This window comes from Pterocles gutturalis, unplaced genomic scaffold (genome assembly GCF_000699245.1).
Source record: "Pterocles gutturalis isolate BGI_N339 unplaced genomic scaffold, ASM69924v1 scaffold12833, whole genome shotgun sequence".
NCBI classification, from domain to species: domain Eukaryota; kingdom Metazoa; phylum Chordata; class Aves; order Pterocliformes; family Pteroclidae; genus Pterocles; species Pterocles gutturalis.
In genome coordinates this window covers 3,192-27,871 of record NW_010118175.1, presented here as the reverse complement: position 1 = coordinate 27,871, position 24,680 = coordinate 3,192, and the positions used below count along the sequence as shown (strand labels likewise).

Below are 24,680 nucleotides of genomic sequence, written 5' to 3'. Positions count from 1 at the left end.
TTTTTTTTTTTTAGGAGAAAAGTTAACAATTTTTTTGTAGTTTCTTTCGTATTACAGTGCAAAAGGATGAAAAATCAACTTGCCCACAAATGCCTTTTTGCTTTGATGGAAGTTAATGCAAAACCTTGAATGAATTTTTGGTAGCATAATAGTCAATGCGAAATAGTTTGGTTTTTTTCAGTGAAAAATGCTTAGTTCCCTTCTTCTCAGAAGACCCTCATTAGTTCTGTAGTAATAAATAGTGTAAGAATACCTGTCATGGTCCAAAGGCAGAGTTTCAGCTAGACACTGAAAATACATCTAGTAAAATAAATGGAGTGGGACTCTGTTCTTTCGCTAGTAATAGAGGAACAGGTTCACTTTCTTGTAAAGCTACTGTGGCTATCAGAATTAGGCTTTTATCTTGTTTTCATGTATATTGGTGGATCAGTTTGTGGCAATGATAATCATGTTTCTGTTTAAAATTTACATTAGCAAATGCTGGTTCTGCAACTGGATTTTTGATGTCAGTTACTGTGGTCATAATGGGGTTTAAAACTTCTGCATACGCTGTGTTCTGAGATTATCTGCTAGCCTTCTCAGGTGCTGAAACACTTGCTGTGGTTCTGTATAAGACCATTAAAACTGTTGGTTACAGTCGTCTTTTTGCTTTTAGATTCAAGCGCTTCAGAAAGCGTATGATGAACTTTGCCAGAAAGAGGGCGTCACGGCCTTGCCTTATTTTTTAATTAAGTATCATGACAATTCTGTTGTGGTATCTCTGCTGAAAAAGTGGGATGCTTTCTTCCAAGACCAAGGGGGAAAGGTAATGAGAATTTTTATGTCTTTTTATAATCTACAAATGTTTAATTTACGAATGCTTTGAAAAGTGTCTATAATACTGAGCTGGGTACAGTGGGTGGAGGAGCAGCTTGGATTGATTTTTTTTTTTTTGGTCAAGTTAAGGGTCTCTAGTTCTTATGCAAAACCCAGTTCCATCAGATTAACAGTCAGCTTGAGAGCAGAGTTCTTTGTGCTCTGTCTCCCTCATTATCAGAACAGAAACAACGGAAGTTTATGAAAGAGTTAGCGTAATGATAAAAATTTTCGAACCACTTTACCTACAATGCTATAAGAATGTAAAACACTTATTTTACTGTTTGTGTACTTAACATTTGTATTAATTTCCTTTTTGTATTTGTTGTTGGTGGTAACAGCAATCAGGGAGTACTACATGGGAATGTTCAACTTTCAGTTTTCAGCTCTCAGTGTGTGTTTTGCCACATGTACCTGTCATAAGAATGTTCAGGATAAATGCTTTCTAATTTTGGAGGATAGATGGATTGTGCACCAGAAGAGGCTGGGATATTTCTTCTTGTTCAATGCAGAGATCATGCATGTCCTTGAGCGTTAAGTGAGTGCTGTCCGTTGCTGTCAGTAGTTAGAGAAGAATTACGATACGTGAAGCAGATGTCATCACAGCAAGAGTTGACTGGACTGGTTTGTTTACATTGAATTCTGGTTTGGATCATGTTGCTCAGCTGCTGAACTTTGCTAGGCCTTTCTGAGTGCTTTACTGTCTTTATTTTTGGTGAACTTCAAACTGATTTGTATCTTACATGTCACTGAAGTGTTAAAGAAAACACTTTAGTTATGGTGAAGAGCTAATAAGTGCAAAAGAGACTGTTTTTTTTAAGGAGGTCTTGTCATACCTTATGAAGGTAATTCAGTTTTGTTTTGTAGTACTTGATCTTCAATTTTTTTTTTTTTTGCTTTTCCAGATTTGTTTTTCTGAAATTAAGACCTAGGTCTGCAGTTCTTCTACGTAAAATAACGATACGAAGGTTGAGATTTTAAATGGTAGTGTAACTGCAGAAACGGGTCACAGATAAGAGTATGCTTAATTCTCAATTAAGGCATTCTCAATATGAGAGAAATCTGAAATCTGGAATATGTTTCTTCATTAACATTCACTTTGGAAGGAGGTGCCAAAATTTTAGACTTGTCAGATAAGAATTACTGCATCAATACTGCCTGTAGAGTTTGTTCCTGTTTCAATGAGTTAACTGAACTTGCTTCCCTGGAAGAAAAACATGGTTTTGCTGTTGCTGAGTTAATTTTCTGCTAGTTTATGAAATCTAATCAGCTTACTAAGGAGTCTGAGGCCTGCTAGAGTCCGCAGTTGCCAAGCAGCAGCAGCAGCCCTGCATGGCTGGGAGGAAGGATGTGGGGAGTGGGTCCCAGGTCCTCCTCTCTGCATCCATTGGATTGGCTCATCTGCATTTCAGACTGTTCCAGGGACACCTCGCGGGTGTGGCAGAGTTGAGATCAGTCACACTAAGTCCATCTACAGGCCAAGAAGGAGGAGCGAAGAGCTCTGTAGATGTGAAACACAGATATCGCTAGTGATGGCCAAGGTCAGATTTTCCGCATATCTAAAGGCAGGCAGGGACATCTTTCTCCTGCCTGGGTGTGTTTTGGTTCTGTGTTGACTGTGAAGTAAGTTCCTGGTTTAGATGCCTCGGTTATGGGCATGGTATTACACTGCGTGGACATGAGACAGAATGTCCAGTTCCTTTATTGAGATCCCATCTGGAAGGTTGGCTTTACAAGTGATTTTTATGCTGGTTTTTTTGGTGTCTTGCTGGTTTGTCCCCTTTCACTTTTTGATTACCCCAAAGTCAATCCAGAATTTTGTTTTGAGAGCAAGGCTTCCGTGGTTGGGCTTCTCCCATCATGATGTCGTTGAGGAGGGTCAGGAAGGTGCACATACTGCAATGAAGAGTGAACGTCCGTAAAGAGGCTGAACTAAACAAATCTCACAGCTGTGGCAAACGCTCGACTGAAGTCCAGTGTGACCATGTATTAACCATTTGTAAATACATAAAATGTGGGGGGGTGCCTTCTCTGTCCAGAGGTTTCATATTAAAAATGTCAGATAACTTTTACTGTGAACTTAGTATCAGCATGGCTAGATGACTTGTCATTTAGAGCAATTTTATTTGCAGGTGACAGTTGGAGTTTATGATCCGTGTAATTTATCCCACTATCCAGGATGGCCACTGAGAAATTTCCTGATCCTGGCAGCCCACAAATGGTATCTGTTTTATTCTTTCCCACAAAGATTATCTATTGGTTGATACCAAGTTAGGCATTTTTTCCCCCGTGACGCTTTACTCGTATCACCCACCTGAGATTTAACTTCTAACCTTGACATGACTCACTTCCAGTGATGCAGATTTTGCATATTATTCTGGTTTTTACTTCTGTCAGTCAGATGTTATTATTCCTAATCCTCACATGCATGCATATACCTGGAAATCCATGCTTCAGGCCCTGCCAATACCCTCTAGCTGTTTCAGATCTAGTTTAAAGTATTCTGTGATTTTATATAATTGCTTACTGCCAAGTACTACTAGACCTAAATTTTGAAAATCAGATACTCTAGTGTTTTCTTGCAGTGAACCTTCTTGAATTTTTTCTTGGGCAGAAGTTAGAAAGACAGGACATAGTTTTGAACTCTGGTATTTGAAAAAAAGTATCATTTAAAGTATCATACAAAATTGGGTTGCTGCAACAAAAACGTGAAAGTTGCATTTTAATAGTTTTGACTTTTACATTTTATTACAAAGCACACAGCAGGGAGAAAAAATGTTCATTTTGCTATGGCGTTATGGTGTTTTCTAGGCTGCTAGCTGACCTGTAGCTACAAAAATGTGTAAGTGACCAGAGAGGTTTACGTGTTTGGAAATTCAGAGGTTTTTAAGCACTGAAGTTCTAATTGTTTGATTTGGGGATTTGAATCATAAGAGGAAAAGTGGTATTACATCGAGAACTAAGAGGGTCTTGCTTGTGCAGTGGCAAAGTACATCACGTCACCTGGTATGTGCTCTAGTGCTTCCCTGCCTTTTCTTCCTCTCAATACGCAGTTTGTCTCGCAGCGCTGTATAGATGACAGATGACAGGCTGACGGTACCGCTTCTTTAAAGCTGTTTCCCAACAAACCAGACATTTTCATATACGAAGCAGTTGGGTTTATAGCTGGTAAGATCAAGTGTTCCAGTACTAGCAGAAAAAGCCTTGGTCAGAATCTGCAAGAAACTAAGCCCGTGTGAAATGGTGTTTAAAAGAAGCACCTTTCCTATTAAAGAAGTGGCGTCTCTCTCTCTCTTTTTTTTTTTGCATGGCAGGGGCAGCATTCTCCAGTCAGTGGAAGTGCTCTGCTTCAGAGATCGGACCATGCAAGGGGTGAGGGACATAACACACAGCATTGTCTTTGAAATAAAACTTCCAGAGAGAGCCCTTGGCCCAGGTAATCAATTTTTTTAAAAAAACTCTTCCTTTTTTTTTCTCCCTCCTCAATCACTGTGAAGATGGAAAAAATAAGTTAATAGTACTAAATCATTGCTTGTGCTAAGTTATTTCAAATGGATTTTAAATTGTTTTCATTTCTATTGAATGTCTATAAAGGAGATGATTCCTTCAAAAAAGAAAGAAGAGAGCATATTCTCTTTTCATTTTTTCATCCTTAAATTTTGTGTCTAATGTAAGAAAAGAGTCCTGTTGGGGTCATATGAAATACAAGACCCAGGCAGCTAGCAATTAGTCTCTTTTTTCTTGTTAAATTTGTACACGGTCCCTCAGCTAGAAAAAATGCATATGATAGTGAATTTATGGGATGCAAACTTTCTATTTCTAAAAAGGAAGAAGCCTGCTACAGAGTGGAGTTGTTTCTTCAATCCCACAGTGAGGCAGGCAGATGGATTTTAAAGCAATGGATTTGCATCATTAGAACGTGAAGTCAGATGGATTTTCTGTGTACAGGACAGTATCACAAAACTTCTCTACCTCATCCAAGAAGTCATGAATGCTTTGCATATCATCGTTGTGAATTGTTTATTATATAATTAGGGTGTATCATTCTCTACTGAATTTCCAGATGGGGTCTGGGGAGCATGAAGAGATGATTGAACTTGATAAAATTGACTGAGTTTTGAGTTACGAATTTACTGAGTTCTGAATGTATCAGTCTATTTGACATTAGGGATTCGGTGGCTTGATGAGGAATGATGCCATCTCTGTCCTAGGTTTGAAGCAAGCTGAACAGGCAAAAGCAGCACATCGGACATTTAAGAGTAAAGCACTTCTCTAAGAAAGGGTGCTTTTGGTTGATATAAAACAGCATAATTTGTATAGCAACGTATACTAGGTTGTGAAGGTACACGTCTTTACTTACAGGCTTAAAATTTGTTTTTTCCAACAAGATTAAATCTAACAGAATTTCTCTTTTCTATCCTGTGATGTTAAGGCTTTAATCCTTTCTTTCCTTCTTTCTTCTTTTTTTTTTTTAAATTTTTTTTAATATGTCAAACAGATTGTCCAAAAGCTGTTGGATGGGAGAAAAACCAAAAGGGAGGCATGGGTCCAAGGATGGTGAATCTCAGTGAATGTATGGATCCAAAAAGGTTTGTTCGTTATCTTTTACATTTCTGCATTTTCTTTACTTTGACTTAAGCCATAACAAGTTGAAATGTGAAATGCAAGGACTGTCTGTCTCTGTGAGGTAGGAATATGCACCAGCACTTGTGCTGTGTGTGCTCTGGACGGTCCTGTTGTGGGTAAGGACCTTCACAGAGCAGAGCGCACTGCCTGAAGCAGAAGTGTTTGCAATTTTTGACACTAGCATAAAATTTTAAATGCAAATTTAAAACTCAAGTGGAAGGTAGGTCATAGTGCTACAGACCTGTGGTTCTTATTGAATTCTATAACCTGCAGGTTGTTAATGTAATAAAAGTAAGCATGGAGAAAAGTTCAGCCTCTTGGAGTTGTTAGGGTGTGACAAAAGAGCTCAGGAAAGGTTGTTTTACTGATTTTTATTTTTCTGCACATAATGTATGGGCAGTGGATTGAGAAGAGTCTGGTCGCGCAGCCTACCGGCTCCCCTGCTTGCACTGACTGCACGTGTGCTCTTGCCTTTGCAGCACTGTGGGAGTGGGTTGATCTAATTAATGATCCAGGTTAACATCATTTGCCTACCAAGCTAAGTCGGTTTTGGCTTGCAGTTGTGGCGATCCAGAGTTTGTTCACAGATGTTCGAGAAGGTTCATCTGAGGGCTCTTAATTCTTTAAGGAAATGTAACTTGGCCTTCTTCACTGGTATGCATGCTGACTCCTGTCAGTTCCCATAGTGATGTCTGGTAGTATGCCCACCTTGGCCATTGCCATCTTAAATCCTTGTTTGAGAAATAATTTACTGGATACTGCAAAAATTACGTTTATGATATAAAAAGGAATGAAACTCATGAATCTGAGAACTTGCACGCATATCTGATTTGAAGACAGGAGAAAGGAAGAAGAATGTTGAGGAGTTTTATGAGCAGGAGTGGAGAAGTAAGCGTTACCATTCTGTGTGAAGCAATGTGTTCCTTTGGCAAGAGGAGGAAGGAGAGTGAATGAGCGCCATGCTTTGAATGGATTTTTTTTTTTCTTCTGAGATTTTCCTATGCCAGTTATTGCTCTGTGGATGACTTGTGATGACCTGAGTTGATGAGGGTTTTAACACCCTGTGTTCTGATGAATGCAAAAATCTGACATCAGGTTGAGCATGGATTTCTTACCTTATTTTCCTTCTAAAACTTCCACAAAGAACTGACTGCATTCCTTAGAGAGTTACTGTAATAGTTCGTGTTGAGGACAGATGTAACTGGGTGCAGGAAAGGGGTTGTTTCCGATCTCCTTGCCACGCACCTTATTATTAGCTGGAAGTATGCTTGGGGGACTTTGTTTTTCATATTACTTGTATGTTGAATTATTTAATTGTCTCCTTAAAAAAAAAAAAGGTTTAACTTCTTCAATTGGAATAAAAGTAATTGCTTTGTTGGAGGAATGCAAGAACATTCAGAAGTGTGTTGCTGTTTATTTCCTGGTGTAGGTTAGCAGAATCATCGGTGGATCTTAATTTGAAATTGATGTGCTGGCGTTTGGTGCCTACCCTTGATTTGGAAAACATTGTGTCTGCCAAGTGTCTGCTGCTAGGGGCTGGTACGCTGGGTTGTAGTGTTGCAAGGACCTTGATGGTAAGTCCTGAGTTAATCTTAAAAGTAATCTGCTGTTTCCCATAAGTTCTATATGATTATTTTTTTTTAGCAGCTGCCATGGCACATAGGAGAAAACTTGTATTTCTCTCTGTTAACGTACATGTAACATGTATTAGGTGATGTTATAAACTGCAGGGAAGAGTAGAATAGTAGCTAGTAAGAGAGCCTTAGCAGAATAGTAACTTGTTTTGAATTTGCAAAAAAAAGAAAAGATTGATCAAGAAATTCGGGAATAAATTATCAAGCTAATATGATCAAATTCACAGTGAAGCACTTGAAGTAGCTTTGCTGGTATTTACTTGCAGGGGCATTGACCACGTCACACTGAATTCAGCATGGTTTGGAGGGATTACTGCTAAATGATATATTTGGACAGACCAAATTTTTTGTTCTCTTAATTCAGCACAAGTACAAGGTTATTGCTGCAAATAGCTTCAGAATCTTTCTAGAAAAATTGGACAAAACTTCTCTTGAGTTTCTGGCATTACTCAAAAGTATATGGCTCAGCCCATTCTCCTTATCATTATCTAAATTACTTTCTTGTTTAGGGTTGGGGAGTCAGGAAGATTACATTTGTGGACAACGCAAAGATCTCCTACTCCAACCCAGTACGACAGCCGCTGTACGAGTTTGAAGACTGTCTTAGCGGTGGGAAGCCTAAAGCACTTGCGGCAGCAGACAGGCTGCAGAAAATCTTCCCTGGAGTGGTAAGATCAGTATTTAACATGTGTTAATATGTTCTTGGAAGAGAACCAGTGACTCTAAATAACAATTCCAGGTTCTAATGATTAAGCCTTATTGTGAGTGGGAGGGAAAATACTGCACAGGTGTTACATTGGTTCCTGACAAATCTGTGAGCATTTTGCTCAAGTACTCTGTACCTGTTGCACTTTATTGAGACAATAAACATTTGTAATCCATTAAATGTGATTAAGGATTGTCTGCATTGTCTTGTAGCTCATGGATGGGGAAATGGATTTGTTTCCTGTCTAGTGTGTCCTAAGGAGCTTTCAGTACCGGCTGCTTTCAGTGCTGTGTTTCCACACTCTGCCATTACCTGTCAGTTCAGACATGTTGTCTGGCTGTTCTGGGAGCAGACAGTCTTGGAGGCAGTCATACATGTATTGTTGAGGTCTCCCACGATGTTTTACACCCAAAATTTGCAACCTTATCTAAGCTGATTTTCCACATAAGAGGCAAATACTTAGCCTTTCACTCATTATGGTATTGTTGGAGTGAAATGACCTAGTGTTCTCCAGCTTGCTGCAGATGGACGTTTTGCTCTATGAATGATCAGTGGTGCAGTGCAAGTAAAAGAAAAATTTTGAATTGTAAAACTGAAAGGTTTTTTTTTTCTGTTGTTTTTGCCCAGAATAGCTTAATAGCAGCAAGTATCGATCAGGAGCTTGGGTTGCATAGAAGTGTGGTACAGAGTGTTAAGATGATGGAAGAGAACTTTCTTGTCTGTTTTGTTTTCTTCAAGAACTAAGCAAACTGAATCAGACCCAGGAAAGGGAAGCAGCTCGTAGCAGCCTGGAGAAGATACCGATTTTGGCCTTTGACCAAAGTGCTTCTCTTCTGGGGAGCTGGATGGTAACAACTTAATGTCAGAATGAAGTAGCTGAAAGGGAACAAAAGACAGGGGAAAAAAAATTGTTTCTTTAGAAGCTTGATCATGAAAGACCCGCCAGTGGCAGTCATTATTCTCTTTGACTTCAGGGATGTGGATCGTATGAACATTATTCAGTGCACATGTTCAAACACGCCTGATTTTCAATGTGGGGAAAAAAGCAGATCAAAAAAAAAGAACAACAACTTGCAGATATTTGCAGTTGTCTCCGTTGCATCCTTCATTTGGGAGAAGAATTGTTGTGGCCTATAGCTTCAGAATAGACATGCTCTCAGCTTCCTCTATCATGAACAAAACTTTTTTATACTTGTTTGGCGTGTGATAGAAGTCACTCCACTGTTTATAGTTTTTGCTATGGAATTGAGACTGTCTTAGAAGTGGTAGTTGTAGTTACCAGAGCTCAGCTGTCAAAGAGCGCATTAACCACGTAGTGTGAATAAGGATGAGTTACGTTTACTTGCTGTGTAATGCTGTATTTAAAGTGCCACTGATTGTGTTACTGCTTATAATATTATTGGGAACTCTGAACAGCAAGATACAGATCTGTTACCTTGCTGATGATCAGTGTTGTGAACAACCTTTTCAGAGGATTGTTTCCAAATATCTTCAGGTTCATTTTGTCTGACCCAAGGATTGTGGTTTTGTTCTGTTTTATCTGAGTTGATCCTGTTATTGTCATTATTTATGAAATCAGTGTTATTAGTGAACAGTAAACCAATGAGCATATGAATATCAATGATCCCCGGTATGAAAAAATGCTAACCATTGCACTTTCAGAACTTTTGATAAGTAAAGCAGAGACTCTGAAAGTTCCTAGAATTGTATTTAACCTTGGTGCATTATAGTGTTGTTGTTACTTGGTGATATTAATTTAGCTACAGGAATATTAAACAGCAGAGCAAGGACAGAAAATAAAGCACCTGTGTGAAGCCACATAGAGCACCAATGTGATGCTGACTAGGATTTGTGTCACATGACATCATCACTTTGTAAACCTGAGAAAATGAAAATAGGAGTGTTAAGAAAGAGTGAGCAGTTTAATTAGAAATAAAAGCTGTTTGTGGAATCTTGAATGATACACTTGTGCCTGTAGAGATACAGACTGCAAGGTAGTGTTACCAATTTTCTGGTTAGAAACAAAGACCAAGCTGTGCTATTGAATCTGGAGATTGTGATAAAACTTTAAATAAATTTTAAAAAGTTAAATACAACCTGGAGAGGAACTTCTAGTATAAGAGGGAAGCAATCACAGAGCTTCAGTGAGCCTGTGTCAGTAAGTGTTAGGACATATGCTATACATAGGAAAAAAACTATCTTCTTCCTCAGTAACAGCATATACAGTGTGCAACCCCTCCTGTGTGTGAGGAGTTTTTCCTCTACCGTATGCCTCAAACGTTCTGCATCTCCCACTGTTTCCTTAGCACGTCATCCCCACCAGTGGTGGGCATTCTCTGTTGTTTCCTCCTGCTGCGGATGGGTCACATCTAACCAGCCTTCAGCGGGACGCAAACCTACTCTCATAACTTTGTGGCGCAAGTGATAGGACGCTTCTAATGTATTTCTCAGTCAGCCTCATTTCTGCCGTGGAATGTGTGGAGAAGGGGTGTCGTGTTTGGCCGGCAGGGAGCATCCAGAGAAACAACATGCTAGCATTAGCAAGGATTAACGGGCTTCGCAGTAAAACCAGTTGGTACTGTGCTGAGAGCATGTGAGAGTGGTGAGGCTTAGGCAGTAGGCCAGGCCCATGGGCCAACAGTAAGACTGTAATTGGCCTGGCCAAGTCTTGGTGCTTTGGGACAATTCAGACAGTGTAGCTCTTCTAGCTGGAGATTTTTATAACCCAGCTGATTTTGACAGACTTCTCAGAATAGAGCTGAAGGTGTCACTGCAGGCTGCACTGTTGCTCATTACCAAAACCTGTATTTATCAGTGTAAATGTCTTTCTATTCAGAGATTGGTTGCTCTGGATTTTGAGCCTGCTCATACTGAAGGAGTAGCCAGAGGTGTCTCCTGCTGTTTGGAAACCCACACAGTCCTTGCAAGCCCATGGGGATCCCAGCAGCAGTGCTGACTCTGAAGGCATTGCTGAAAATTTGGTTTTACGTTTCTGTGCAATCCGCTTGCAGTCTGATTTACTTTCTTTGATTTCGGTGAGAGTAATATTTTGCACACAAAATGCACTTTCTCCTGGTTGACTTTGAAATGCTTGACTGCTCGATGTGAATTATTTTTATTTTTTTAATTTTACATCCTTTTTAGTTGGAAGAGTAACCACCTCATCATTGCAAAAGAGATAAGAAGGAATACTTTGACAAGGAGCTTTGATTTATTTCATTCCACTTCTAAGGTTATCGTTAACTGTAGCTTAGAGTTTTGTAATAAAAAAGAAGAGAGGACTTGGAAATAGCAGAATTTACGGATTCCCGGCCTTTCATTACAAGGAGGTAATACACAGAGCCATTCATATAGTTGCTGTGGAATTTAACTTCATTGGCTCTCTCATACAATTGTTTCCTGATGTATCCAGGTGTGGAGCTCCAGTGTGTTTAGCATTTTCTTGTCCTTTGCACTGTATTGCCCGGGGAGCTGCCTTACATAGGTGTTTCCGATAGAACAATGAATTGATGGCAGCAGCAGCACATTGCTTTATTTTCTGTGTAGGTGCCCATGGCACGCTTCTGCTCAGGCTCAATGTACGGAGCACAGATCTCTTCTAAGTGATCCGAGCTGTGGCTTAACAAAAACATGCAGGAAGGTAATAGAAATGTGTATGAAAATGAGAGAGAAGGTTACAGTAGTACCACAAATCGCAATATCTTGATGTCCGTTTGCTTTTAAAACCAAACCAAAGGCACTGGAGTCTCAAGCACAGCTCTGGTCAGCTGTCAATGAAAGTGTTGAAGAGCACTTTGTCTTTTATGGTTTTGCACATGTCAACATAAAATCCTTTTTTTTTAAAATAAGTATGTGATTCTAATACTTTATGGGACGGTAACTAAATATTGTTTTGTTTTGGATAATTTGGAGGCATTTTAAGTCTTTTGTTAGAGTGAAGGTTCTGGTCTTGAAATCGAAGCATTTTTGTGAGCAGTCAAGCAAAATTCTTTATTGTATAGAGACTTCCTGAGACTTTGGAGTTCTGTGGAATGAAGGAGATCTGTCTTTCAGGATATATGCACATTTACCCCTCTTTAAAATACTCTGCATGTGCCATCGCAGGGTATCCTCTTAGGTCTTTTTTTGCCCACATTTGGCTGCAAAAGCGTACCTTGGCCACTTTTGCCAGTGGCTAGTGTCTTTTTCTCAGGGGACAGTTATTCGAATAAAACTGACGCTATTGCAGCTGCCAGGCTTGTATGTATTCCTGCAGCTAGGGTCAATGGATAGAGGGATTTTTTTCTGAATTCTAGTAAGATTTTAGTATTTTAAAAACCTTGTTACCATATTTCCATGCAGCTCATGTTCAACTTATTTGTTTAGTTGTTTATTTTTTCAAACAAAAATCAACCTCCTAACTCGCCAACAGTGTCAGTTATACTTCTCTAGTAAATCAGCGCTTGTGTGCAGCACCGGGGCCTGAAGAGTTACCCATAAACACGCCACTCATATGCAGCATGGATTAAGTTTTGTGTTCCTGCCGTAGCTTTCTGGAGGAGATAATTACAGTGAAGGTAAAACCTCCTCCAATAACTATGTGGTGTCTGTGCTGGTGATGCAGAACCCGGGCTGTCCTCACCGTGACGCAGTGGAGCTGCCCTGTGAGCAGCACGCTGGATTACTGTGGACTCCACATTTTTCCCCTTAGAGGTGGCAGGGTGGGGGAGGGGGTGGAGAGGCAGGGAAGAAGAAGAGGGGGAAAAAAATGGTGCATCCTTTGGTATGGTAGATGCAGATATTACCCAAATTCATTTCCCCAAGCTGCTGTATGTGTCCACTTCTTTTCATCTTCCGGGGTGTTTATGATGTGTAGAATGGATACTTCACCCTTCTGGTTCTTTGGCTCACCCAGATTTATGAGTTGTGCCTGTAACTGTTGAATCCTAAAGCATGTTCCAGCGACAGTCCTTTCCTCTCTACCCATCTGATTTTATGTTTGGGTCATCTAGCTTCTAAATTTTGGCTTTTAAATGGTGAGTTGCTTACAGCACAGTGACAAGCAGGGAGGCTTTGGCACAGTCTGTGCTTCTGTAACCATCTATGAAGGATCCATGGTTCTCTTGCAGCAGATGGCTGGCAGATTGTGTTAACATGTTTCCCAAAGAGTGAGTTAATTGTGTGCATTGTGTATGCATTGTATCTACTTCTTTGGCTCTTTAGCCATTTTCTGCTCGATATGGCGTGCCCAAATATGGAGCTGGAAGAGGCAGATGTTCCTGCAACAAGAAAAGGCTCTTTCAGCATCCGCACAGCACAGGCCTCCAGACATCGAAGCACTGGAGTAACGAGCCTCAGAAGTGATTTTCTTCTATATCAAGTTCACATTATGGCTGCACAAGTTGCATGAAAATATTTTGAGACTATTGTTTGTCTTGTAAAGAATTTAAAACACAGAGGAGAATGTGTGATGCTTCGCATCTGTCTTACTGTAGTTGAGACAATACTCAGTATCAGAAATATAAACTACATCCAGCTAACGTTGTGTGTGATGTGGCTGCAAAGATAATCCAGGACAAAGACTTTATCTAAGTTTAACAGCATGATCGTAATCACGTAATCCGTCTGCTTGCTTTTGTAACGAGGTTTGTTACCCCTGGGGTTAGGAGTAGTTCAGCTGTCCTCTTGTAGTCATTCACCAGACCTGATGAGACCTTCTGAGAGACTGAGCTTGTTCCGTCAGGCCCCAAGCCACCCGTACATGGTTGGTTGCTCTCACGACCCAGGGCAGTCGTGTGCACTGAGCCGCTCTGTTCTGCGTGAATATAGCTGCTGAGCCTGCCCTTCCCCCCAAAACTTCAGCCCCGTGCTTCAGTGTGCAGCACTGATATCCCCAGAGAGGTAAAGAATAAAGTTGCCATTCTGCCAAGCAGTAATTGAATTTGTACTCTGCAATTTTGTTATAACAGTTCTGTTCAGCCACAAGGTTATCTTTTTAATACATTGTTTTCTCTCTGTCTCCATACAGAGTGCGGAAGGCTATAACATGAGCATCCCTATGCCGGGCCACCCCGTGAATTTTTCTGAAGTAACAATGGCACAAGCTCGGAAGGATGTGGCTAAACTCGAAGAACTGATTGAGGCTCATGACGTTGTTTTCCTACTAATGGACACTAGAGAGAGTCGATGGCTCCCTGCTGTCATTGCAGCCAGCAAGAGGAAGGTATTGTGCCATACCTTGCAAATATCCTTGTCGCTGTATTTGAGCTCTTGCATATTAAACAGCTGTGTATACCTGAAATAACTTTAGGGGAAATTGAAATATTTGACCAATCATTGGTGATTGTGCAGAATATTTTTCTTGTTTTCTGTAGCCTCAAAGATTCTGTATAAGACAAAAAGAGAATGTTGAAAAGTGGAAATACAAAGTTGTATCACAGAACAATAGAGGTTGGAAGAGACCTCTGGAGGTGGTCTGGTCCAAGTCCCTGTTCAAACTAGGGCCAATGTACAGCGTGTTGCTCACGTTCTTGTCCAGTCAGTATCCTTTCAGCATCTCCAAGGGTGCATATTTCATAGTAGTACAAAGAGAAGTAACTTCATAGTAAAAGAATCATAGTAAGGAGGACTAAAAAGATTACAGGAATGACTGACCGATCGGGCATGTGAATTGTAGAAATTTGTCTGAAACCACGTTGTCAAAATGTATCTCAAATGTGAAAAATAGGAAGGTGAATTCTGAACTTAAGAAATATGCCAGCACTTTTTTGGTCAAAAGTTGTTAACTCTGGGTTTTCCTCATTGCCTTATTGGAAAACATACTGGTGTGGTGAGCCAGTGCATCCAAACTCTGACTCTCACTCAGGTAGTGTTGAATGCTTCAGCTATTTCTGTAGCTTAAAAGTAACATCCTCACGTTACAAGCAAAGATGTTTCCTAGTTTTCTGCTTTCCTAATAGTTGTTAGTTGTTTGTGGTTTCTTTTGTTTGTGCTTATTTCCAAAAACAAGGACAGTAGGAAGGAGAAAGAATGTAGATTTGTGGCATTTGCAAGCGAGTTTTATCTAATAAATTCCAAGTATATTCCCCTTTCTGCTGAAATGTATATTAATCTGAACTTAACTAAATTTCCTCTGCATCTGCTTTGCCAGCAGGTTTTTTCCAGATCAAACAGTTCTTTTTTTTTTTTTTTATGACGAGGTCATAGATTCTTTTCTTTCATTCTTTCCTCATTTTAAATAGATTTCTGATCCTGAGCAATAGGCTTAAATGTGTAGTTCAAATGCACTTCCCTTTGCCAGTGAGAGTGACACTGCCAGCGAAAGGATCGGTGTGTCCCTTTAGTGTGGTCTTCACTGAAATACCACTTCAGGTGTATGTGAGTGTATGGAACTGGATAACTTGATCAGTTCCTGCCTAATCCTGCTGTCTTTTCTGCAGTTTGCACCTGTGGTGTTTCAGCAGTCTTTTGATCTGTTTAAAACCAGCACAGAAATGACATAAGAACAGCAAGTTTGCAGAGCTGGGTGTTGAAACTGGAAAGCGGCAGCCTCCTGTTCCATGTGTGTGATGGTTGGTGGTTGTAGGTGGTACGTGCAGGCTTGTGTGCAGCCCTCCTGTCTGGGCCAGTCGGGATCAGGTTGTTTTAATGATCTCCAAAGCTTTTCCCCCCACGTTTGCTTAGCTATGAGTCCCCCACTGTATTTGCCGTACGGCATTCAAATCATACTTTGAGGACACATTTTGTGATTTCTTTGTGACAGTTCTCTCATACTCAGTGTGTCTGACTGCATCACAGTTATTTGATTTCCGTAAGATCACTCTGATGCGAAGAGATTCAATTCTCTGTCGCTGCATCAGCACAGCACTGAAATCTCGAGGTCTCCAAATGGAAATGCTCAGTACCTGCTTTTCAGTGTACTTCAAGTTGATAAAATCTAATGAGAGCTCTGCTGCTCTACTTCAAATGTGGATTTGTATGTTACCTGCAAACCTGCGGGACTGCTGCAGTTTGGACCCTGAGGTTTCAGAAGAGGCAGACAGCAAATGAAGAAGGTGGTGAGTGATAATCTGTGCAAAGCTCTGTAAGGGGTACATGGGTAGAAGTAAGAGCTGGTTCCCCGTGTAATTGTTTAGTTGTTTTGATAATTTTCGGTCTTCCTGCAGTCTGTCGTCCCGAAACAAGTATCTTAGACAAGCACAGGACCCAGATGTTAAAGGTGTCAAATGTTAAATCCCTGTTCCTGCTTTTTCTGAGCACTGGAACCTTTCAAATTTTGCTATTTTTTAAACACATGCCAAAAGATACACTTTTCCATAGTCTCTTTATCAAAAACAGATTTTTTTTTTTTTTTTTTAATTTAAGGGTCAATCAGTTAGATTCAAATAGCCACTGGACAGCAAACCAGAGAGAGAGAAACAGTATTGCAGTGGGAGGTGCCTCACAATGTTATGAATTTCTGATAATACCGGCTGTACCATGATATTAATATTTTGAAAATGGAACACCATCCTCAGGTTTTACAGGTAGCTGTAGTGAGGAGATACGGTCTTTCAGTTGCTTGCTGTAGGCCTGGCTGTTCTGCCACGGATTCAGCAGCATGGTTCTGCTCTAGGATTGAGGAAAGGATAAACTACAACAACCTTAAAAGTGAATACCCAGAAATGTTTTGAAATACCAAGAATGATAATGAAACTCAACAGATGACTATTTAAGGTGGCTAATTCTTGAGAGCTTCCCTCAAAGTCCTTCTTTTGAATAATTCCTGGATATAAGAATGAAAGATAGCAAACTGCTGTTCTAGAATTTCTGTGTAAAGTATCTGCGTATGAAGCAGTATATCATCTCCCGTTGTATTTTACTGGCTGCACTCATGATGGTGTAATTGGTTTTACTTTTTCCTGTTTCTAAACCATTGCCTGTAAGTTTAGTAAAATCTGCTAGTTTGAGCATTGGTTTTGTAGTATTTTGGTCATAACGTAACACTCTTCAGAGTACTGTGAGCACTTGCCCCAGCCTGCAGAGGAAGAGGGCAGTGGTGGCAGTGTCCCTGTGTGCCACAGCTGCGTGTGCTCCCCTCGTGGCTCAGCCGATGCGTATGAAGGCTATGAGTGATCATTCATTGCTTTCCTCACTGAGCAGAAGTTTTTTTGGATGAGAAGCTTGTGTTCATTGCCTTGTCACGTAGGAGTGTTCAATGAGTCCTATTTCAGACCCTGGGGACCTGCAGAGCCTACATACAGAATTTCAAATGACAGCAATCCTTGCTGTTGACAGCCACTGCTGTACTTCAATGGCACTCAGAATAGTTTAGCACTTAGAGAACACAAATCTATAGAATAGCAGCAAACTTGAAAATAAATCCTCAGCTGGAACCAAAGTAACTTTTTTCCAGTAACAATGCTGGTCAGTGTATGAACGATGGGGCAAATGTGTATGTGTGAGTGTTGGTTCATACTGGTGCATGGCGGCCTCGGCAACTTCAGCGAGACACCGAGTGTTAGTTGGTGTGAACCTGGGGCGGATGTAAACCAGCACAACACATTCATGGAGCTCCTGTTCCTTTTTTTTGTCAGCAAGTGTGCACAGATTTGGGTAACAATTAGAGGGAGTCAATAACTTGTATCAAATTTCCCTGAAAGACACAGAAAAAGGTGATGGTTTGTAGATTTCTGAAACAGACTTTTGTTGTCGTTTGGTTTTTTCTAAGTGCTTGTCAGCTGGAGTTTTGCACCTATCAGAAAACCTGTTATTTATGGACAGTGTGACAGATGTGCATGTAATAGGTCGTTTGTCCATCTACAGAACATGGGATGCTTTCAACATTTACAGTGAAGAAAACCTTGAGGCCTTTTCTTCCCCTCCCCTTCGGCTCACTTAGAATCTGTTGTTCTCTCTATATTCATCACAGCTGGTCATCAATGCTGCGCTGGGATTTGACACATTTGTTGTGATGAGGCATGGACTAAAGAAGCCAAAACATCAAGAAGCTGGTGGTGTGTGTTTCAACAATGCCTCTGGTTCCTCTGATCTTCTGGGGTCGTCCCTCTTTTCAAATATCCCTGGCTATAAGCTGGGTTGCTACTTCTGCAATGATGTTGTGGCACCAGGGGATGTGAGTAGACCCTTATGCAAATGGTGATTATGTATCTCTTTTGTTGTCACTTGAATTTTTATTTCCCTTAAATGGTGTTTTGTGAAGGAATTCGGTTTGTGTTAATGTACTCAGGATTCAGAGATGGCTCATCTTTTATTTGGAAGAGCAAATAAATTAATTGCACAGAACTGAAGATGTTTTGTGCAGTAGGGCAGCTAGTTGCCTTTGAGTTACTTTTCCTTTCCTTTAGAGTTGTCTCTCTTTGTAGTCCACCAGGGATCGGACACTGGATCAGCAGTGCACGGTCAGTCGACCTGGGTTAGCCATGATAGCTGGGGCGCTTGCGGTGGAATTAATGGTTTCTGTTCTACAGCATCCAGAAGGGTGAGTCATTCCTGGGTTGGTGTTCAAAAGATGTTCTCTGAGAAAGAAGATCAACTTAATGTAATCTTTTTGGAGAAGGAGGAGGAAGTGCACATTAAGTAGGACAATTTTTTAAGGTGTAATGTCAGTTTTGTAAGGTGTAACATTGCCGGTAAGTTAATGTAACGTATAGCTCCTGTCTAGTACATTCCTGCAATTTCAGTGTTTAAGAGAGAACTGATTCATCAAATCTTAAATTTTTATCTTGGCAATAGGGAGTTTTCTCTTTCTGAGTTTAAAAGTAGAAAAGTACTGAGAATGTTTCAGAAGAAGACAGTATTCCTGCTAGTGGATCTTGGCATTCCTTTGTGCAGGAGAGTGTTTGAGTGCAATGAGGAGCTATCGCAACTACTTTTGTCACAGGAGGGGATTCAAGATTAAGCCAAACATTGCAAAATCTTAATCAAAATAAAGTGGCTTTCATACAGAAATTACTCTGAAATTCTGTAACCTGGTATTTAGTCTTGTTTACCCTCTTTAAAAATCTGTGAAAGAAAAAGTGAGTTAGGAGTTGGACATGAGTATGTTACAAGTCTCTGGGACTGATTCTGAAAAGGGGTTTTTGTGTTCCCATGCTGAATCTCAGTTACTGTGAAACAGATTTTCCAGATAGGTTCCTTTCCAGATTCTAGACTGTAAGCTGTAGCAACATGTCTTGAAGCTTGCTGGAAATTTTGACTGTTCAGTGTGTTGTCTTGTTCTGATTTTCCTTCTTGGATTTTTGGCAGTGGTTATGCTGTGGCTAGCAGTAGCGATGATAGAATGAATGAACCACCGACTTCTCTTGGGCTTGTTCCTCATCAGGTGAATAATTTATGAGTAGATGCTTTCGTTTAAACACTGGGAACTGATAATAAGGCAAGCATCACAGACTTAGCCTCCTTAACAAAAACATACTCTATACTGATTCCATTCCCCGAAGGACTGACTCTCTATCTTTGTTTTAAAAAGTACGTGAAAAAAATAGCTCCATTACCCAGGCCGAGGTGGTTGGTTCCTGGCATTGTGCCTGTCCTATTTGTGCTCTGACAATTCCTGCTTCCTACTTAGCAGGAATTTATTTGGAACAGACGGTGTGTGAATCAGGCAACCTCTGACTTTTCTGTCCCCCATCAGAGCTGCCAATATGAGCATCTCAAAGTTACTTTTCACTTTCTCAATCCCTTCTGAGTTTGCAAAAGAATAAAGTCCAGCCAACTCATAATTATTATAGTTCTCCAAAATATTTGTGCATTTCTGGTGCCATGCAGCAGTCTTTATTCTGCTGCTCAGCTCAAGCTCTGGTTACAGAGGTGTTAAGGATACCATTTTTCAGATTGCCGGATAGACTTGTCTCCATTTGTCACATTGATACAGTCCTTCACAGAGCTGCCTGCTGATCTATCCCCGTAATCATGTCCCCTGGGATAGTGTCACTGGGGTCTGGAAGTGGTCTGTGCCTTTCTCTGTGTTGCTTGTCTGGGTGACTCTGTTCGGGTGCTTCCATTGTATAAATAAATAATTTATGTGTTTCGAAGTGGCATTTTTAGATTCTATTAATTTTTTTTTTGCACTAAGAATGAATCTTGATACAGAAAAAGATAAAGCTGGCAGTATGCTTTCTGGGCAACATCCAGGTGATCACAGTCTATATACATTTAACCTAATTTTGTTTATAATTTCCCATAGTAGCCAGTGTTTATGCATGGGTTGTCTCATGCAATGAATGGGGTCCCTCTAAGTTCTCCCCGGGCTCTCTCCTGTAGTGCTGGAGTGTTCCCGGTTCTCTCCTCGTGCCCCTGGCGTTTCTCTGCTTGTTACTGTGCGCACAGAGATGGCCTCAGTACAAGGCTTCGTCCTCGCCAGCACTCCTCATCTGCTAATCTGGAAGGTTCTTGACAGTTTCCAGTTTTGGGACTAAGTGGTAGGGTTGTAACGCTCACAATGTACAGTCCGGTGACTTTAGTATAACCGAGTCCCTCCCTCGTCCCGTGGGGTGCCTGCAGTTGATGTGCTGACGCTGCCATCAGCTGGGCACAGCCTCTGCCCGCCGCTGCAGCACAGCCCAGGGAGGGTTTTGACCTCTTGTGCCTCAATAGGAAGGAAAAGCCAAATCTAAATCTTGTTCATGTCGTGGTCGAGGTACTCCCTTCTCATTTGTCTTTGGAGAAGTTTTTGCTTTCTTAGTTGAAGAATGAATGCCATAATTTCCAGAGAGTTTTCTGTAATTACCTGAATGTTTCCTGTGATCGTATGGGATGATACTACGCAGCCTTGCAGGCAGAAAAGTCAGACTCCAGGTGGTGCTGTTCCTCTGTTTATGTTTAAATAGTGTTGCATTTGGATGACAGTGCCATTATTTATATATAGAAAAACGGTAATATATGTTGAGTACAAATTTACTACAGCTGTTATTTGGGGTCTTTGTGTTAGAAGAGTATTGCCCTCATTATAGCTGTTCTTTATCTTTTATTGAATGTGTCCAGTTCAGGTAGAATTTTGGAAATGTTTTTTTCATTGTAAAATAGTACTGTAATTTTTTTTCCAGATCCGTGGATTTTTGTCAAGATTTGATAATGTTCTTCCAGTCAGCCTGGCATTTGATAAGTGCACAGCCTGCTCAACCAAAGTAAGGCTTGAATCTGTCTGTTCTTTAGTTATATGTACAGAGTGCTGTTGCTGTAGGTCAGTGTTGGGGTGCCGAGCACTGCTCTGTATCTGACGTTTTCTCTTACCTCCTTAGAGGGTGGAATGTATTCTCACTTCAGCTCAAGCCCTTTTGCCCTCATGCTCTTCTTCTTTAGCTGTTTTCCAAATTTCTTTGGTATCACCTATTAGCGTGCTAACTCCCCGTGAACATTCTAGTCAAGCAGAGATTAGGGCCAACACATCTCTGAAAAGTTTATCACATAAATACTGCCAATACCTTTTAGCTTTGTAAGAAGGAATAAAATTGTTGTTGTTTTTAGTTGCTGAAGAAATTCTTTCTGATGTCCGATGAGTAACTATCTTTTTAGCCTCCTTGAACTTAGTATCGTTACAAATACGTGAAGTTGTCTAAATTTCTCTTTTGTGGTACAAACCAAACATATAAAGAACACTTAAAGAAAAAGATGACTTCCATAACATTTCTTTATTGAAAAGGCTGTTTTGTTTTGGTGCTGGTGTTGACAGTCCTGAGTCACCTGATGAATTTACAGCTGTGCTTGGATCTGAGCTGCGTCTCGCCAGAACCAGGGCAGCCCACTGCTGTGTCTGTGCGAGATGTCTCCTCCTCAGTCTTGGATCAGTTTCCTGTGCTGTGGCCTTGAACCATTTTTTCTGGCAAGTTTTCTACAGCTGTGTCGTGCAAGTTCAAGAAGTTTTGTCGGGGATATCTCTCTATGAAGATTCAGAGGTTTTGACTCCTGATTTGTCCTGCTTGGGAAGGCCATTAGAGTAGTGCACTTTAAAGCACCTTGGGATTTACTGCAGGAAGTTCTTTCTGTTCCTTGTCACTGCACTTGTCCTTCTTCTTTCAAACAGCCATCAAAAACTCACGAAGCACTGTAATTTTTTTGAGGACTTGTGCAATTTCTTCTTCTGCAGTGTTCCTCTTATTTCTCTGGGCTGTCTGGGTGCGTTTGACAAGTTCTGAAGGACTGTGAATGTCCATTTTCTCCTCAGAAGTTGAAGCACTAAGCTTCAAACTGCTGTTATTTTTAGAAACGTGTATCTACCCACTTGAGTAGCTGAAAGCTCAGCAGTAACTAAAGGTGGTTATTTTCTCATCTTTTCCAGAAGCATGGTTTGCAGAAATTCTGTATGTGTTGCCTAAAGTATTTTACTTCAAGAAAATACATATATAAATGCAGGTATCAATTTTTTGTTAGCAAATCATTTCCTCTTGGAGGTCATTTTAAGAGAGCCCTGTTTTACATAAACAGAGTTGATGATTTAATAAAAACTGACTTGGATTTTAGCAGCTGTGCTATTCCCAGAGAGATCACTTTTCATGTGGTTTGGGTATTAAATGACTTCTGTGCTGAGAAGGTTGCTTCATTGGCGCATGTATTTCCTTACAGGAGAAACACAACGTTTGTTCACTTTGCTGACCTTCTGTTCATTAGCATAAGAGTCTGTCACCCTGTCTTATCTGGAAAGCCGATGCTAATACTCTGAAATGACAAATCCAATTACAGTTTAATTGTAGTCTGTATGTTGGGGTTTTTTTTTAACACAGTGATTTAACATAATTTCATCCTGATCTATGTCAGATTTACTAGAGATTTAAAATTTCAGCACAGGAGGGAAGTGGCTTTTCTGACACAACTGCTGGTACCTTGTTAATTGTCCCCTGCCAGTGTTCTCTCTCTTGAGCTCTTGTCACTCTAACTCTCCAAACATGGAACTGATGGATTAAGCATTTTTAAGAAAATTCCAATGCATTCTTAAGCCATTCCAGTGCAGCTGGATGAGTTAGGAGAAGCTGCTAATGATCTGTATGTTTAGAGATCAGATTCCATTTCATCCTGACTCAACAGTCGTGACTTCATGTCTCTTGGTTTGAAGCTGGAGAGCCCGGATGCCCAAGCAGCCCGCTGTTCCTTACCCAGGGTTGTCCTAACCAGGCTGCATGCCAGAGAAGCTTCCCACAGGCAGTTGGTCAGGAATTCTGGGATGGTCGCAGCAGGAAACCAATCTATTTTTATTCTGGGCCAGATTTTCTGTGTACGATTTCCCCCTGTGTCCTGTTGTGGTTCTGCAGAAGCATGTGCTGAAGCGGGAGCACACGTCCTCTTTCAGGGCTGAGGGCACTGCGCTGCCCGCCGAGCAGCAGAGCTGAGGAGCGGCGCGAGCTCTCCTGTTGCACCTCCTCTTCCAGGCCAAACTAGTCCTGGTGCGGAGAAGGGACAGTGCAAAGTTCTTTAGTATAGATATTTCTTTGTAATAACGCTTAGAGAATGAGAATGTTCAGCTCATTACTTACCATGCTAGTTAAGCTGCCCGTTTCCTCTGTTGAAAGCACAATGAGGCTATCTTCTCATAATATTATGGTGAGAAGCATTGCAATCCCGTAGAAGAATGGAGTGGTGCAGATCCTGTACTGTCTGATCCTTGAAGGCAACTGGCTAAAGCCGTGAATCATGAATGTTAAAAGATATGGCTAGCCTAATGCAAAACTACCAGCGCCTGTGTTTTATTGAGGGTAATGAAAATTTCCCTGTTATTGCTCCTCCCTCCTCCTTGTGCATCATGCAATGAACCAGGAGACCTCGTAGATTCAGAGTTTAACATCAGAAAAGATTATTGCTACTAACGCACTTGGATATACAGATGTTCCCTCTGGTTTTACATACGGTTCACAGATCTTATTTTTTCAAGAGTTCTAATTTATTGTCCCTGTGCTAGGAAGCTAGCTTATTTTCCTTAAAAACATTTGTTTCCTTCCCTTACTGAAATTGTTCTGATGTGTAACTGTCTCCACTGTCACATGACAGTGCTTCTATTGTTCTCACGGGGTAACTGCCTTGCTCGTATTTTTGCTTTAAATGGTCCCGATCAGTTATGACAGTAACGTGCACTATTCAGTAACTTACTGATTTTTTTTCTGTTGAGATAATTTTAATTTTTATTCTAGCAAGACCCTTCCTGATTGCCCTGAGAGCTGCCCTGAGAAGAGACTTTAATGTTTGCTTCCTCTCAGTAATAGCGTAGTGTAAGATCTGTCAGGGAAATTGCTTCTAGACTTTTTCTATTACACCTTTCTCAGTTCAAGTGTTGTGGTGATGTTGAATAGGGAGGTGTAAGTCTTGGGGGGAAAAATCCTTGGTCTTTCACTAACTTAAAAAAAAAAAAAAGCGAACTCTTGCATAGCTCATGGAAATGATGGAGGAGATGGGGAGAAATGTTTGTCCTTCAGGAATGAACACTGCAAAAATTCAAAAGAATGTTTAAAAAGAGTTATTTCTGTAGCTGTGGTGTGGCATTAAGCCTTTGTAACTGAGTCCATTTGTGATGTTCCTTATTTCCTGAATTTACGGATGTTAACCTTTGACACTTTATGTACAGTGCAGCCTCTGCAGTGACATTGGGTGGATTTCATTCAGACCTGAAGAACGCACCATTGATATACCTGGGCGTGTTTTCAGCATGCTGAGTTAAACGTCACACTTCTCTTTCTCTTAAAACGGCACAGAAAATTGGTTTATAAGTGACTTACAGAAATCTGTCACTTTTGGATTTCCTCTTTGAAAAATGTCATTTTAATGGAGGGGGGGCAGAGGGCAGGATTGGCTTGCCCGTAACTTTTGAAATCTCTGGCCCGTAACCTTTGAAATCTTTACATATCTGGATATCAATTTTAAATTCAGTGAGAGAACTGAAATAATGTATGGTCTCA

General features: G+C 40.7%; 1 protein-coding gene across 1 annotated transcript; it reads left to right on the top strand.

The window, feature by feature from the left end:
• Positions 1 to 657: 657 nt before the first annotated feature.
• ATG7 (autophagy related 7) lies at positions 658 to 20,942 on the top strand (the record flags this gene model as incomplete). Its single annotated transcript, XM_010076103.1, has 11 exons — positions 658 to 805; positions 2,988 to 3,076; positions 4,170 to 4,291; positions 5,354 to 5,444; positions 6,911 to 7,055; positions 7,625 to 7,783; positions 13,829 to 14,023; positions 17,711 to 17,914; positions 18,165 to 18,280; positions 19,048 to 19,123; positions 20,847 to 20,942. Coding segments are annotated over exons 3-11 (1,155 nt in total), but the record flags the coding sequence as incomplete, so codon positions are not given.
• Between the last annotated feature and the right edge of the window lie 3,738 nt (positions 20,943 to 24,680).